The sequence below is a fragment of the Perca fluviatilis genome, chromosome 1 (assembly GCF_010015445.1).
Source record: "Perca fluviatilis chromosome 1, GENO_Pfluv_1.0, whole genome shotgun sequence".
Taxonomy (NCBI): domain Eukaryota; kingdom Metazoa; phylum Chordata; class Actinopteri; order Perciformes; family Percidae; genus Perca; species Perca fluviatilis.
In genome coordinates this window covers 32,776,838-32,792,513 of record NC_053112.1, presented here as the reverse complement: position 1 = coordinate 32,792,513, position 15,676 = coordinate 32,776,838, and the positions used below count along the sequence as shown (strand labels likewise).

Here is a 15,676-nt window from a genome sequence, read left to right as displayed (position 1 = left end):
TATTACTATATGCACAGAAACAAGAACAGGAGTGTATGTTGGTCATTTACATTTTTTATTAAATCTGTCAGGGTGGTTTAGACGGTCTCCTGGATGGGGGGCTCGTATCCATCAGCCCTCTCCACCTTGGCTCCAGTGTCATCACCGGTTGCCTTTGCAGTACTGCTGGCACCGCCCTCACCGTGGAGCTCCATCAGTTTGCCCACTGCAACAGAACAAACGGGGTTTAACTAAAAGCTTAAGAGAACACTGACATATTTAAGCAACTGGTCGTTTCAAGTGAAAACTGCAATGATGCTGGAATGATTTCATCCATCACGCCTCAAACCCATTCAAGATTTTACACTTGACCCAATTAGTCTGGAAACCAGTCTAACTATTGAAAACCTGCTTCTCCCTTCCACACAATGAAAACAGTATGTTTTTCTTGTATGGGAACGTCAGGTGATCTCAATGGGTTGTAATCAGGCGATCATCTGGGACCGAAACAGTTTGTCATCATGTGTTCCCACAGGTAGTGGAATATTAAAATGCACAGCCAGGGTTATAGCTGTATATCACTTACACTCAAACTTGGGCTTCTTCAGCATCTTGACTTTGCGAACGTAGACGTCGTGTAGAGGGTAGATGGACTGGCAGGCCTTCTCAATGTCCTTACCAACGCTGTCAGGGATCCTGAAACACAACACAATGCAAAGGTTATTCACAAGTCCCAAACCATTTTCTACACCACTCTACATAAACTGGCATATTTAACTGGATACCAGGAAACTTAAACTACATGCCTTTTGTTACATTCAAAAAACAAATGTCCGTATGTTGACAAGATGAGAACAGGGTTCCCCCTAAGATTATTTTTCTCCCGGAGTTTGAAAAGCACTAGCTCCAAAAACTTTATTTACCAGTAGGCCTAGTATTGACACATTTATGTTTAACCCATTTTTTTAAATGCAGGTTCATTACAGTTGAGGGCTACACCCATCCCTGATAACTGAACATGTCTGGCCTCCTTTTAAAAACACCTACACCTATCCAAGTTACACACATGTCCAGTCTTAAGTAAGAGAATATAGCAATATAGTAAAAATAAACAATTGAAATATTCAAGGTGTTAACTTTTGTAGGGCTCAGGACTCAATTATGCTTTGACAGCTCTGGGACGGCTGAACTCATTTGAACTTGTGCTACCGGCTAGCTGACATTAGACTAAGGGCTCAAATAAGTATATAGATCCGTTTTTAATCAAACATTAGCAAGACACTCCAGTGCCATTAAAAGACTTGGAGGTTTGCTGGCCACCACTATTCTCTCTCTTCACACTTCCTAGTGTATCAGACAGTCACATAGTAGGCCCATTAACCCAATTTCAGTAAGCTAGTTGCACCACCAAATCCAAATGAAAACCCATCAGCTAACGGCTTATTTCCACTGGGCTCCTAAAAAATTGACTGCAAGTCTGTTGCGCTCCACTTCTGGTGTGAACAGACACTAGACTGACATTGACTTGAAATTAGAAATGGAGTGTTTTACACTTCTGGTAAACCCGCTTTTAAAGTGTCATACCACACAGCTTATTCTACCAGCAGTTGAGTTTGAAAACAAAATTTTGATTTCCAGGGTATCAGGTTGTTTGTTTAAATCAATTTTACAGGTGTTTTCCATGACTAGAAAATTATTCTCTACAATTCCAGGACGCACTGAGCAATTGCCATTAAGTTATATGTAACTCGAAAATGTAAGATGTTTGCCATTATTAAGCCACCAGTAACAGGCTTATCTTGAACATGCAACATATTTTAGAGAACCTGCCACAAGTAGTCTGCCAAGACTTGTTTAAAAAAAAAAATAAAAAAAAATACATTGAGCAAAATGTTCAGAGACAGGAGAAACAGTACATGACTTACAGCTTGTTGACAACTTCCTTCAGGTCGTTGGTCTGAACCTCACGGGTCATGATTTCCATCATCTTCTTGCGGATCTGACGGACCTGCTGGTGCTGGGCGTAGGAGGTCTTTCTGATCTGGTTGGTGCGCTTCTTTGTGAAACCCACACAGAACAGACGCAGAAGGTAGCCATCGGTGGTCTTCACATCAACATGGGCTTCAATCATGGTCTGAGTGGAAAGAACAAATCAATCCTTGTTAGACTTCATAGGGCAGATTCCACCCCAACAGTCTCAACTTGTCACCTTCAATTTGGGACGTTCACCATATAGCATGCTAAGACCTTTACAATGCTCCGCTTCCCTCAGCCTGCTTTTTCTTCTTCAAACAAGGTACATTTTCACAACCACTATAGCTACCAGCCGTTTTGTTCACTTGGCAGGGCTTGACAGTAGCGGTTGCCCTTGGCGACCAGATTGAGTCAATTGGCAATTATTTCGTGGCCTTTGGGTTCCCCCGTTGGCAACCACCTGCTTAATATTTTTTGAAATATATAAAGACAAATCAAAACTGGAAAAAAACTTATTTCAAAAGTCAATATTTAATTAGTTGTCTCCGTAAAGTTATACACACAAATATAAAATTACGTACAATATGGCACCAGTGCCCGGTATCTATCGGACGGAATAGCAACGCCGATTTTGGTGACTTAGGGTGCCACTTAAATGTCTGCGCTGCTCTCTGATGTTCCGAAAAAGACGTTAGAGGCAACAGAAGCACCGCTGCATGTCACGCTAGTAAACCCTAACACATTACACTTGGCAGAAGGTAACGTTAGCCTACCATTAGCTACAGTAGTAACTGGATTCAACACTGTTAAAATGCCGACAGTTAAACGGTGTAAAAGTGTGACTGTATTTCACTATAGAGGATTCCAACAGCGGGACGTACAACCGCCTGCCGCTAAAGCTAGGAGCTAAAAGACAAACTAGCACTGGTCACTGATGACGTGAATAAAGGTTTCGTTTACTTAACTGGTAAACCTTGTGGTGCATTTAAAGTTATTATAAAATACCCTTTTCTCATCGGTTTCCTTTAACAGCAATTTACTGGTGAAAGAAGTAATAGTTATTGTAATTACATGTTTAATAATCATTTAAATTGCCCCCTTTTTGGTGCGGTTCCAAAAATGTATCTGATCCATTTGTTTTGTGATCCGTTGCACCCCTATTTGAGAGGGATGAGAAATTATATTGCAAGCCATTCTCATCATTGTTTAATTCTTAAAATATGTTATAGTTACATAAGTAATTGCTCCAAATATAGGCAGTTTAAAACATGGCAACTGTACTGTTAACTTCTGCAACCAAAAGCTGATGCCTGGTTGCCAAGGCAGCAACCACTTTAAAAGGTTCACATTGTGCCCTGCTTGGTGACATGCATCATTCAACGCCTTGTAAATCAAATGAGTTTTAGAAAGCACAATGTGAAGGTACTACAGGACGAATAATATATGACCATTGCTCCATATTTAAAGGGCAAAATGAAAGTTTTGCAACCAAAACTATGTATCTATTCCAGTAACCAAGCTGTTCTTCCAAACCTGATTGCTTTAAAGTTTAATATCCACCAAAACGTCTAGCTAGTTTTCAGGATTAGAACCCTAATGTGTGGTTTGGCCAACTATCCCAAGGGGTTTAAGATTTAAAAAAATAAATAAAAAAAACATTCCCCCCCCCCCAAAAATAAAAAGTATACAGCAATCACTTATTACACAGCTTTGTTGAATACTTGATTATGATTGAACATTCTTTCTATGAACGCAATCATTTTAAACCAATAGAGTCACATTATTGATTTCTTTAGTGAGTAGCCGTGTAATAGGCGGGTTAATGCAGAGCGAGCAGAATATTATTGTCCCTTAAACCCCGTCAGGGTGACCTGCTTTTCTCTAGACAACCTTAAATCACCCATCCAGGTCCTTCTCTAGATAAGTTACCACTGGAGTAGTTGATCAAGCACAGAAGTAGACCTATCCAAAGATATCCGACAACTGACCCTCCAGTTACAACCCAACAAACACTACCACTGCTTCTAGGATCAGCTTATGTTGTAGGTGTAGTCATTCCTCATTTTTAATTCAAGGCACATTTATTGTGGAAATGATCAACCTGTAAACATGGCTAGGTATTGAATCTCAACTTTCAGAACTAATGTGGGTCAAACAGATATTCATTTGGTCTCATCAATGGCTACAGTGTCATTTTTAGAAGGACATGGAGTAGTATTCATAAACATGATCCATTACCTGCCATTTCTTGACCATGGAGCACATCTTGTCGCGGGTCAGGTCCATGCCGTGGAAGTTGGTGAGGCAGTTCTTGCCCTGAACATCCTCAGTGATGAGTTTGAACTTGCGGAAGGCCACCTCGTCGTTCTGCAGGTCAGCGAGGCTCACCTCGAACACACGTCCCTTAAGACCATCAGAGGCAATTCCTAAGTGGGCGTGAATAAAATGTACAAGTTAGAAAACAAGCACATGCATGTAATGAACATCTCTGGAATCAATTGAGCCATAGTAACTCGACATTTACAGCACGATTTCAAGTTTGACTCTTTTGTTACGGTTAGTCTAATTCTGTCACTGACATGGTTTAAGCATGGTGCTTGTGTCAGTGACAGTGTAATGTATGGAAGACAGCGAAATTACTGCACAGACACTTAATTTACACAATAAAGTCTTACTGGTTCCCTGAGTCCTGGTGACCAAGGTCTTGCCAAGATTGCGGATGTTGAACATGGCTGGTGCCTTGACATCATACCAGTCCTTCTTGGAAAAAGGGTCCACACTGCATGGGAGAGAGAGAGACAAGCATTCAGAGTTAACTTGAGCAGAAATCACGGTTAAAACGTTACAATGAGCTTGAGAGCAGACTCACTGTTAGCAACGCGGCTAAGCACGCACTGTAAAGGACACTGCTCGGGTTAGCAAGGCACCATTGACGGTTAACTTCCATTTGATAAATTCAACAGGGTCAGCAATTCCCCAAACAACTTAGCTATACGATTCAGACACATGCACCATTATTCTGATCAGGAATTTAATTGTAGCGTCAGGCTGCCATGTTGATAGGTAGCTAACGTTAAGCTTGGCTAAATCCATGCTAACATGTAACGTTAGTAACTTAACGCCTTTAGCAAATGACGTTAACGGCGATAACTCTGCGGACAAAGTGCTACGTGTGAATTCTTAAACAAAGTCCCTTAGAGGAAATATACATAAACCATATTAATGACAAAATACTAAAGCGCAGAGTAAAAGGGACACAGCATGTTACAACTCCATCCAGCGCCATAGAGGCCGGTGACGAGACTTAGCACTGGCCCTGTGGCATCTACTTAAAATCAGCTTCATCCTTCACATTTCTTACACCAAAGCGACCCCAGTGTAAAGGAACAAGTCTATTTTGTGTAACACTGTGAGAATTTGCTACTTACATCTTCTTTTTGGCACCTTTTTTGCCGCCTTTGGTCAGCCTCTTATTCTTGCCGACTGCCATGTTGGCTACAGGGAGTGAAAGAGGAGGAAGGAAGAAATACCGCGAGAATTAAAGAGACCGACCTAGGTGGTGAGATTTGTGTTTTCTCGCGAGCGCTTGTAGCTTCTTTTGGCGCACTCTGCTGGTAAAAGGGTAGCTAATATTCTTATAATGGTTTCTATAACTGTTTAACCAGTAAATAACTTTCTTTGTTGTGCTTGTGGATGCAAATAGATGGCCGTTATCATTTTGATTTTGTAAGAAATACCTGATTCTGAAATTGTATCCAGTTACACAGATGAACGACACTCATTCCATTCAGTGAGTAATATTTTTAATTAAAAAAAAGGAAGAAAAGAGCCCTCATATTGTATAACTAGCATACTGAGTTCGGGAATCAGTTAATACAGGTACAAGAGAAAAATCACCTTTGTCTCCAGGTTTTGATTTTCTCAAAAGACATGCATCAAGTTTTAAAAACTGCAAAACAAATTAAACCACATAGACCCTAAAATAAGAATAAAAGATTTTAAATGTTTAGCCTAAGTTCAACATCATTCAGTAGATTCAATTTCACAATTACTGTAGATAAAGGCCTATATATTTCAATTAGCCTAAATTTAGTAGGTTTAGAAAATTCAAGGCAAGGCAAGGCAAGGCAATTTTATTTGTATAGCACATTTCAGCAGCGGTGCAACTCAATGTGCTTTACTTAAAACATTAAAACACAGTTAGAAATTAATAAAAATTAATACAATATTAAAAATAGTTAATACAAAATTAAAACAATTCATACAAAATTGAAACAGTTAATTAAAAATAGATTAAATACAGAAATAAAAGAATAAAATTCCCAATACAGTGAAGTGCAAAGAATTAAACATAGGCAGTATCAAAAAGGCCTTGATTTAAAAGAGCTGAGCGTGGGTGCCGATCTACAGTTTACCGGAAGTTTGTTCCAGATACGTGGTGCATAGAAACTGAACGCTGCTTCCCCCTTTTTTGTTCTGATTCTGGGGATGGCAAGCAAACCTGTCCCTGATGATCTTAGAGGCCTCTGCGGTTCAGTTCACAAGTAGATCTGAAAGGTAATTTGGCCCTAAACCATTTAGTGACTTATAAACCAGCAGAAGAATTTCAAAATCTATTCTTTGGGGCATAGGAAGCCAGTGTAGAGACTTTAAAATTGGAGTGATGTGATCCGCTTTCCTTGTGTTAGTGAGGACTCAAGCAGCTGCATTCTGAATCAGCTGCAGCTGTGTGACTGATTTTTTAGGAAGACCTGTAAGGACACCGTTACAGTAGTCTAGTCTACTGAAAATAAAAGGTGTGGACGAGCTTTTCCAAATCCTGTTGACATATTAGTCCTTTTACCCTTGATATATTTTTAAGGTGGTAAAAGGCTGACTTTGTTATCGTCTTAACGTGACTGTTCAAATTCAGATCAGAGTCCATGATTACACCGAGATTTCTGGTTTTGTCTGTTGTTTTTAACATTATAGTTTGAAGCTGGGCGCTGGTTCTTAGTCGTTCCTCTTTTGCTCCAAAAATGATCACCTCAGTTTTTCCTTCATTCAATTTAAGAAAGTTGTGGCACATCCAATCATTAATTTGTTCAATGCACCTAGCCAGTTTTTGTATTGGACTATAATTCACTGTTAAACCTTGCTTCAGTAGGCCTATATCATGCGCACCAGTGCCACATATAGTATTGTGTTTAATTTGTACTTTAGTTACTAGTAACAGTGCTATGATTACTTGGTTTATAAGGAAAAGCCACCACCCTGATCTCTGAACAGGCAGAACCTGTCTGTAAATACGTCATGTGGGTGTGTAGCTTGTTATTCACCCACACTGTTTTTGTAACAAAGGGAATAATTTAGTCTGTTGGTAAAATATTTAGTTTAGTTTAGTTTAGTTTATTAGTTTATAATGTCGTGGACAGTCCCCCTTAATTCACTGTACAGTAAAAGGAGTAAAAGGACTACAGCTGTAGTCCCCGGCCAGCTGACAGTAGGCATCCTAAAATACAATGGTTAACAAATTAAAATGAATTATGAATTACATTAAATCTATAATGACAGCAGGCCTAAGCAAAAAAGATAGAAACAAGTGGCACACAAACAAGCAAGCACAAACAATCAAGTACAGATGATGCAAAAGGTATTAAAGCAGTCCATGCAGTAAAGACAATACAAAGGAGGGACAGGAGAATATATATATATTAATAAGAAAATGTAATAAAAATGCACACTTATAGTAGTCATAGTGTGAGTATTACTCCTAAGAATGATAAATAACTGTTGATCAGATCATTAGTGAAGTAAACACATTCACGTATCTAAACAAGTAGCAAAAGTCTGGTAAATGCAGTGCCTCAGTGCATGCAAGAATATTTTGAAAATGTAAATTTGAGAGGTTAAACTGTGTAGCTATTAGACAGAGGTGAAGACACTGCAGCAGAGACACCCTAATATATCCATCAAGATTATTCTTATTCTTCACTGCAGCCGCTGGCCCCAAAAAAAAATTTTTTTTTTTTTCTTTAAAATTTTTTTACCCCTTATATAGGGGAACACATTCAGCATGGGGGTTTTTTTTTTTTTTTCTTCTTTTTTTTTTTTCCCTTTTTTTTTTTGGTTTTTTTTTTTTTTTGTTTAAAAATTTTTTTTGTATTGGTTGAACAAGTAATTTTTTTTTTTTTTTTTTTTTTTTTTTTTTTTTTTTTTTTTTTTTTTTTTTTTTTAAAAATTTTTTTTTTTTTTTTTGAACAAGCATCAGCATTAAATTGATGGCTTGGATTTTTATTTTGTCATTATTAATGTGTTTAATGTGAATCTGGCAAGCTAGAATGACACAATCTGAAAGTAAAGCTCTTGGCAAATTCAATCTCATTGTTGTCTTTGACACTACATCATTTGCACAAATGATAATCTTCTGCCCAGAGAGTGAGACTTTCGAACAGGATGGCAGGAAGAGCGTTTCCAGTGTTTCCTCTAAGTTGATTTTATAGTGGCGGCCCACGCATGGCAACATTTCTGCCACCACGGTATTAGAAATAGGACTGTACAAAAAAATGTAGTCGCGGTTGCCTTTTAGTAGAACTATTCAGAGGTTATTGGGCCCATCCAGTTTAACTCCACATACTGCTGTGTTCATTTGGTTTATTGTCAGAATGTTTGCTTTCTTCCAAATCAACTATTAAACGAACAGCTCCACTAAAAACGTCACCGCGGTGGGTCCGTTCTAAGTGTAGATCTGTTGTAGATCAGACCTGTGCCCTATATATAGTGCCTAAAAAATACAATCAATCACAACTGAAAATATGCCTCATTGTGTGTGAATAGAGGTGAATACATATATTAGTTTGCAGCAAAGTGTCAGTTCCGTTTCATACATAAAACATTTGGCGCCGGGGCGTGGGGAGGGGCGCAGTTGTTGTTCAGACAGACCTGCCCCCACTGCTAAAAAAAATCCTAAAGGAAACACTGTTTTCTATGTAGTGCCCAGTTAGAAAAATAATAAGGACGGGTCCATTTAATCAATTCAAAGGTCAGTAAGAGCTTTTCAAGGCCTTATTTAAGGCGGTCTACCTTTGGGCTGCAGTGAACAAGTCTGCTGATTTCAGGTCATTACATCAGAGACAAGGCTTGCCTCCCTTGGGTGGTGCTGCTGGCGACCATGACTCCCAGGGTCCCTGAGGGGTTAGCTACACTTTAATGGGAGGTCAGTAGTAACAGTGACGCCAGCTGCCTCTGTGGCAACAACACTCATAGTCGCTCAACCATCCTACAGAGCAAATACTGTGTGTAGTACCGTACTCTATATCCAGTATGAGCAGAGAAAGGAGGAGACATATATGGACATTGTTTAATACAGATTATACCTTTACAGATTGTGTTTTAGTTGGAGTTTCCTTCATGCAGTAATATAAATGAATACAAACTGGGACTTCTAAGCTATGTAAAGATCTCATATGCATGCATGGGCTGATGGTGGTGATTTAAAAAGGCAAGCAAAGCAGAGCTGTCACTTTGCTTTAATGTTTGGTTCCCGATGCCTTGGGACACAGACATCTGTCAATGTGCTGTTGTGCTACAGAAAAACTAATTTCTAAATTTCAACCCCCCTTTCTGCTTGTTTTTTGTTTTTTTGTTTTTTTTACAGCATAAAGCTATGTTGGTTGCTTGTTCCCTCTGGGGCTCATAGTATGGTACACTAATGTATTGATTTATAATGTATGGTATTTTTTCACGTTATATTCTGGTATTATTTTCTGTGATTTTTATCCACAGCTGTTGAATGACATGCAGTTTATATTCTAAATTCATATTATATCCTTGGAAAAATGTATTGCACTGTCTGTGTACTGGATGTATTTTTCTTGCTCTAAACATTAAGAAAATAACATTTGATCACAAAAAATTAAATAAAATTAGGCTACTAGTGGCCGGGTTGGCTCAGTTGGTAGAGCAGGCGCACATTTACATAGAGGTTTATGCCTCGACGCAGAGGTCCAGGGTTTGAGTCCGACCTTATGACGATTTCCTGCATGTCTTCCTCCTCTCTCTCCCCTTTCTCACATAGCTGTCCTATCAAATAAAGGTGGAAAAGCCCAAAAAAATAAGCTTAAAAAAAAAAAAACTAGGCGACTACTTGGTTTAAGGGTTTATTGTTCTGCCATGCAGTATGTAGCCCTGTATAAATTCTTTACATGCCTCCGGGTTTTGTATTGAAGTAATAAAACTACCACCCTGTTCAGTAATTGGTACAATTAGGGCCTTATTCCCTTATTGCGGTGTTGCAAAGGGAGATTAAATAAATAAAATACTATAAAGTCACTATAAAAAGGTATTCAGTGACATTATCTCTAAAATATTCAATCTGCATTTAATTTAGATTAGTGGCAAAAAGCAGTAAGGTTAACTTGTTTGTTTGACTGTTCATTTCAGCATGTGTCAGCCTAAAAAAGAGGACACTATCACTTAACTTTGGTGAAAAAATTATTCAGATCCTTTAGGTAATAATACAATGCAACAATATGACTTCAAATCCACATTTAAAACTATACTCAAACAAAAGAACAGTGTTATCAGCAAAATGTACTTAAAGTATCAAAGGTCCCTAATAGTGCAGAATGGTGCAATATAATATATTCTAAAGTATTTTTAATTACTTAGCCTATAGTCTATAGTCTACTATGCATCTGTTCCTGTACTTCAGTTGCCTTGACACTTCCATTTTTCTGTTCTGATACATTTTATGAATGTATAAATTATATATAAGTTTATAACAAACATTAATAAATATCCTCATACAATATTAATGTATTATAAGATTCAACAGTCAAAATCATGCATATAAAAACCATTACAAAATGTTGTTAAATAAAAATTACCAACAGCAAAATGTCACATTACTAAAATTTTAGTAAATGTTCAGTTACTTCAGAATGTGCTGTTGTAATTATCGCTGTGCTGTATACTTTTATATAGTTTTCTGTGTATAGTTTCGTATTCCAATTTTATACATGTACTTTATATGTTTTTATTTTTCCATGGTTGTTACACTGCATACTATTATACAAGTATATCACGTGTTTTTATTTTTTCATGTAAAAAGTAACTATAAGTGTCAAAAATGTTGTGGGGTTATACAATATTTCCATCTGAACTGTAGGGGAGTAGAAGTAAAAGACGCAGGAAATGGAAATATGGAAAGTACAAGTATGTCAAAAGTGTAGTCGAGTAAAGTTATGAGTTATTTTCCACCACTGCCTTTATATCCCTGTCATTATGTTGCTGTTGTTGTGACTGAATAATTGTGGAAGCACTGTTGATTTGAACTGACTCCCAGCGTGTCGTGCTAGAAAGCCACCTGAGCGGCACACCTGCCAGTGATCTGAATAAGACTCAGCTCACCACTGCGCATGCGCCACTCACTCAAGGCTACTGTCATGGCGGTGACGAGCTGAAGCAAGCTACCGGGGTAAATCAGGAAGAGAATGCAGCGCAGCTGGGTTAACGTTGACGTTTAAGCAAGTCTGTGGAGTTTGCCGGGGAGGTCCGAGCACACTTCTGTCCTTTGTCGACTTCTGCCGGAGATGCTGACGAACTTACCTCCTTTCCAGTTGTGAGTTTTTGCTTCTGCCGAGCGCGCTACCTGTCAAGTGTCTGGACTCTGTGACAATAGCAACTTCCACCACTGTACGGGGACATTAAAGTCACCGTATCCTCGTTTGCCATTTGACCGAGCAGACGGGGAAACCGGTAAAGGCTTTGCTTCACCTGCTCCCCCCCCCCTGCAGCAGACTTCCTTGCAGCTTTTAACGGCATTAATCCATCCGTCTGGGGATCCTGTTACGGACCACGGGAGAGAAGTAAAAACGTTAGTTCACTGTGGAGTAAAACGGTGACATGATCTAGTCCCGCAGTGTCAACGACCAACAAATTATCCTTACGCCTCCCCCCCCCCACTTTCGCTAAACAGTTTTGGATGGGGAGGGAAACGTTTGGTTTGTGTGCCTGTAGACCGTCAACAACTCCGCTGAAGGGGATATAGAGCCCTTTGGCTCCGACATCGGTTGCTGTCACCACCATTGGAGGTGAACAGGTGCCTTACCTGTGAACACCACCTGTCCCCGTCCTTCCTTAGCAATGGCTAGCGAGGAGACAGCGGGCTCTGCGCAGCCAGGTGATGGAAAGGACGGGAGATCAGGCGCCATGGCGCTCAACCCCGGAGTGCCTATCAGGGGGATAAAGATGAAATTCGCCGTGCTTGCTGGCCTGGTGGAAGTTGGCGAAGTTTCCAACCGAGACATTGTGGAGACGGTGTTCAACCTGGTAAGCTGATTATGAGAGCTCAGGATAGGCCTTAGATAACACTGTTAGGGCTGTAGTAGACTACTACAGTGACATCTAAACGATTGGAAAAGTCTGACATCATCCTCATCTGCATTAAATAGGCGTTGATGGTCTTGCAACATAAAATGAAGTGGAATAGGCCTTCTTTAGCACCAATGTTTTTAATGTGACTTTATGGCGAGCAGCACACGTCGGAAACTACCATATATTTTGGTTTCCCCCTTGTTGCCCTTATATTAAATAGTATATTCTTTATTTATTGTACATACCAAATAACTTGGTCTACAGCTTTTAGAGTTTGTTACAGTTTCCGTGCAAAAACGAGGCTTATATGTTGTGTTACAGTTCTCAGTTGGCATATTTCTTATTGTCTAATTTCATATGCCTATTACCATTTTATACAGTTTTATGTAACATGTGATTATTAGGTTTGATCAAGAAATTATATGAGACTGGATGCTATGTCAGGAGAATGATCCTGGCAGAAAAGCTGTTGGAAGCAAATCAGCTGCTGCTTTTTGTGACATATCCAGGTCAGGCTGAGTGTGTGTGTGTGTGTGTGTGTGTCTCTTATCTGGCTACTACCTGTTGGCCACCCTAAATTCCTTATCCAGCTTTGTCTGTCTGCAACACTGATGGCCCTTTGGCTGCCCGTGCTCGAGGTTATGAAATGCCCTTTGCAGAACCTGCACTAGAATGAATGAAACTACCGGTAACAAGGAAGTTTAGCGTGAAGGTTGAGAGCATGCTCAAATAGAGTTTGGCTGCTCAGGTGGGAGGGAAAGAGAGGTGAAGGTGGAACCAGTAAAACTGCTTTGTCACTGTGGCAACACAATAGAGTCCTTTCAGGAAAGGGAGGCTCATCCTCCATGTCTGTAGTCACAAAGTTTGCTCCAACACCAACCCCCACAGTGAATTGTAGTAAGGAGACTTCTCCTCATGAGGCTGCATTACTACTTAACACAAAGCTATTCCATCATCTAACCAGCTAGTCAAATACTCCATCTAAATGGGTACAGCAAATAAGCAAAAATACAAATCAAAAGTTCTTTGTAGATTTGAACTAGGCCTATAGCTAGTACATATTTTTTTTCACGTTAAGCCTGAGGTGTAAACTGAAATTTGAATTTTTTTTTTTTATTATAACCATTTTCTATATTAATTAGAATAATCTTTTGGTCTTTTAATGAAAATGTTGCCTCACATGTTCCCAAAACAGCAGTAAATATAGAGTAAGCTAGAACCAGCAAATATTGAATTATCAACATACTATGGCATTTTAGCATTAGCAGTGAGCTATTTTACAATCCATAGAGCAGTATCAACTGTTTTCTTCATTGTTCAAAAGGATGTTTATTTGAAAATAAGAATTTCAGCTGTAAGTGCAGACTGCCAACGTTGTGAGTGGCTCATGTTGGTTTAAGGGGACATTTGTTGTAGTTTCTTTAATACAAAATGTAGAATTTTGTATTTTAATAAGAGCTAAATATTTAATGGAATAGTTGGATGCCAATCACTCTTATTATTTTAATGAGTCAGAAAAACATGTCACTGCCTGTAGTGACTTTAGATTTGTGAGTCAGAAAAAATTATGAATATCCCAACAAGGTATTCTTTTCAGTTGTACAGTACAAAGAGAGAGAGAGGTAATTACTATAGGCCTAGGACTATTTTTTTTTTTTTTTTGTGAAATTTCTTGAGCTGGAGAGACAGCCAGGCAAACATTTTGACAGAATTATCAGTGTGCAGCTCTGCCTGTGCCCCTGGGAGTCAATGTTTAGCATGGTCAGTGTCATTTTAGGGTTTTGAGCGATGGCACCATGCATTTTATTATGCTCGCTACCCTCCACACTCTTTCTCATACCCTTCACATCCTCTGCTCATTCAATTGGGTTATAATCTGATTTACCACAGAGACCAGTCTTCTCTTTAGCAAGCTTTTGCAGCCTTCTCAATGCACGAGTCTTCCACTGTATTTGGTTGAATGCAACATAGTTTCCTCTGGAGGTGTACCTTAAAATATTCTAGTGTGACCTAAAACAGTAGTTGTGATGACTTGTGACACATGGGCTAGGGCTATACACAACAGGATTCTTTCTTTCTTTCTTTTTTTTTTCATTTTTTTTTTTAAGCAGCTCATTATGCTGGCTTTTTTTGCCTCATATTTAGTCAAAGGAACTGTACCTCACACTACACTGTGGATTGTAGGGTACTACAGTATCTCTGTTTCAGTTGAAAGTGAAGTTGAGAATGAGGAGTTGAAACCTTTTTAAGCCTCCTCTTTGTAATAATTAACTGTTAATATTTAAACTGGTACCATAATGTTTTTAACAAAAAGGTAATATCTCTGGGTGGATTATCCTAAACACACAGCTACATATTAACTGTAGGCTCTCACTGTAACTGTAGTCTCTTATATTCTGCTACTGAGAAATGTTGGCTGTCATGGCTTGTTGGATCGTACCTGTCTGGGTTGAAAATATCAGTCTTTTTCTTTTTATTTCTTTTTTTCTTTTTTAAAGCAGAGCTACTTTGCTGGAGGCAGTGAACTTCACAACATTTTTTCCCCCATTTCATTTATTTTTCATGTATTGAAACCAAGCATAAGTACAGTAGTATCACACTCAAAGATATAGAATGATTTCTGTTTTTTTTATTTACATTTTTTTGAATGACAGAGGAACAATTGTCCTTATTACAAGTCAGTGTAACATCAAAATGATTTTGAAGCGGTTATTTTAAAGTAAAACGGTTACGCAATGTTGCTTTAGAGCAGCAATGAGCAATATATTTTACACTTTATCAAAGGACTAATAATAATATGAAAGGCCTACTCACAATCCACTGAGAATCAGTGCCCTTCCTGACAACCCTACGTAGCTTTCTATCATCTCATTGTTTTCTCATGGTTTGTGGCACCAAAAAAATCAAAACCAAACTGGTTCAGATAAAGTGCGAGGCAGCATCTCGCAGCCCACAAGATCACACAAACTGATAATGCTTTTTACACTGCACAACGGTACTGGTAATGAACAAAGTTGACCATTTTGCAAGCCAGCAGACCATTGGAGACCTATTAATGGCTACCTGTCAAATTCCAAATGGTCCAATGGTCACTGCTGTTTCAGCCCTATAGTTTGGTCTGCCAACTCTTGAGAAAAATATCTGCGTCTCTTGCATTTGGTAAATGTTTGACTTTCTTTCCTAGTCACTCGTTTACTTCATCTTTTCAGGCAGGTAGCATACATTCACCTTGTGTAAGATCCTGTGCTGTAATTACGACCCACAGTTTAAAGGTGCTCTAAAAAAATGTTGTAGCCTAAAAAACACGTGTGACATCACTCACACGTGTTTTTTAGGCTACAACATTTTTTGTCGCATAAAGCAAAAA

General features: G+C 38.9%; 2 protein-coding genes and 1 non-coding gene across 3 annotated transcripts in view; 1 reads left to right on the top strand and 2 right to left on the bottom strand.

The window, feature by feature from the left end:
- Positions 1-34: 34 nt before the first annotated feature.
- rps3a (ribosomal protein S3A) lies at positions 35-5,527 on the bottom strand. Its single transcript, XM_039814885.1, has 6 exons — positions 5,382-5,527; positions 4,629-4,732; positions 4,192-4,379; positions 1,905-2,113; positions 566-675; positions 35-205 (listed from the first exon to the last, which is right to left on the bottom strand). Exons 1-6 carry the CDS (start codon positions 5,441-5,443, stop codon positions 78-80), a joined length of 801 nt encoding a protein of 266 aa, XP_039670819.1. The 5' UTR covers positions 5,444-5,527; the 3' UTR covers positions 35-77.
- On the bottom strand, positions 437-507 carry LOC120569574. The gene has a single exon (XR_005640900.1). It is a non-coding gene; the product is annotated as a small nucleolar RNA SNORD73 (small nucleolar RNA).
- A 5,832-nt stretch (positions 5,528-11,359) lies between the features above and the next one.
- The window catches only part of lrba (LPS responsive beige-like anchor protein), a 196,431-nt gene continuing 192,114 nt past the window's right edge, over positions 11,360-15,676 (top strand). Inside the window, exon 1 of the mRNA XM_039799595.1 lies at positions 11,360-12,264. Within this exon, the coding sequence (XP_039655529.1) occupies positions 12,079-12,264 (186 nt within the window). The 5' untranslated portion in view covers positions 11,360-12,078. The remainder of the gene's footprint in view (positions 12,265-15,676) is intronic.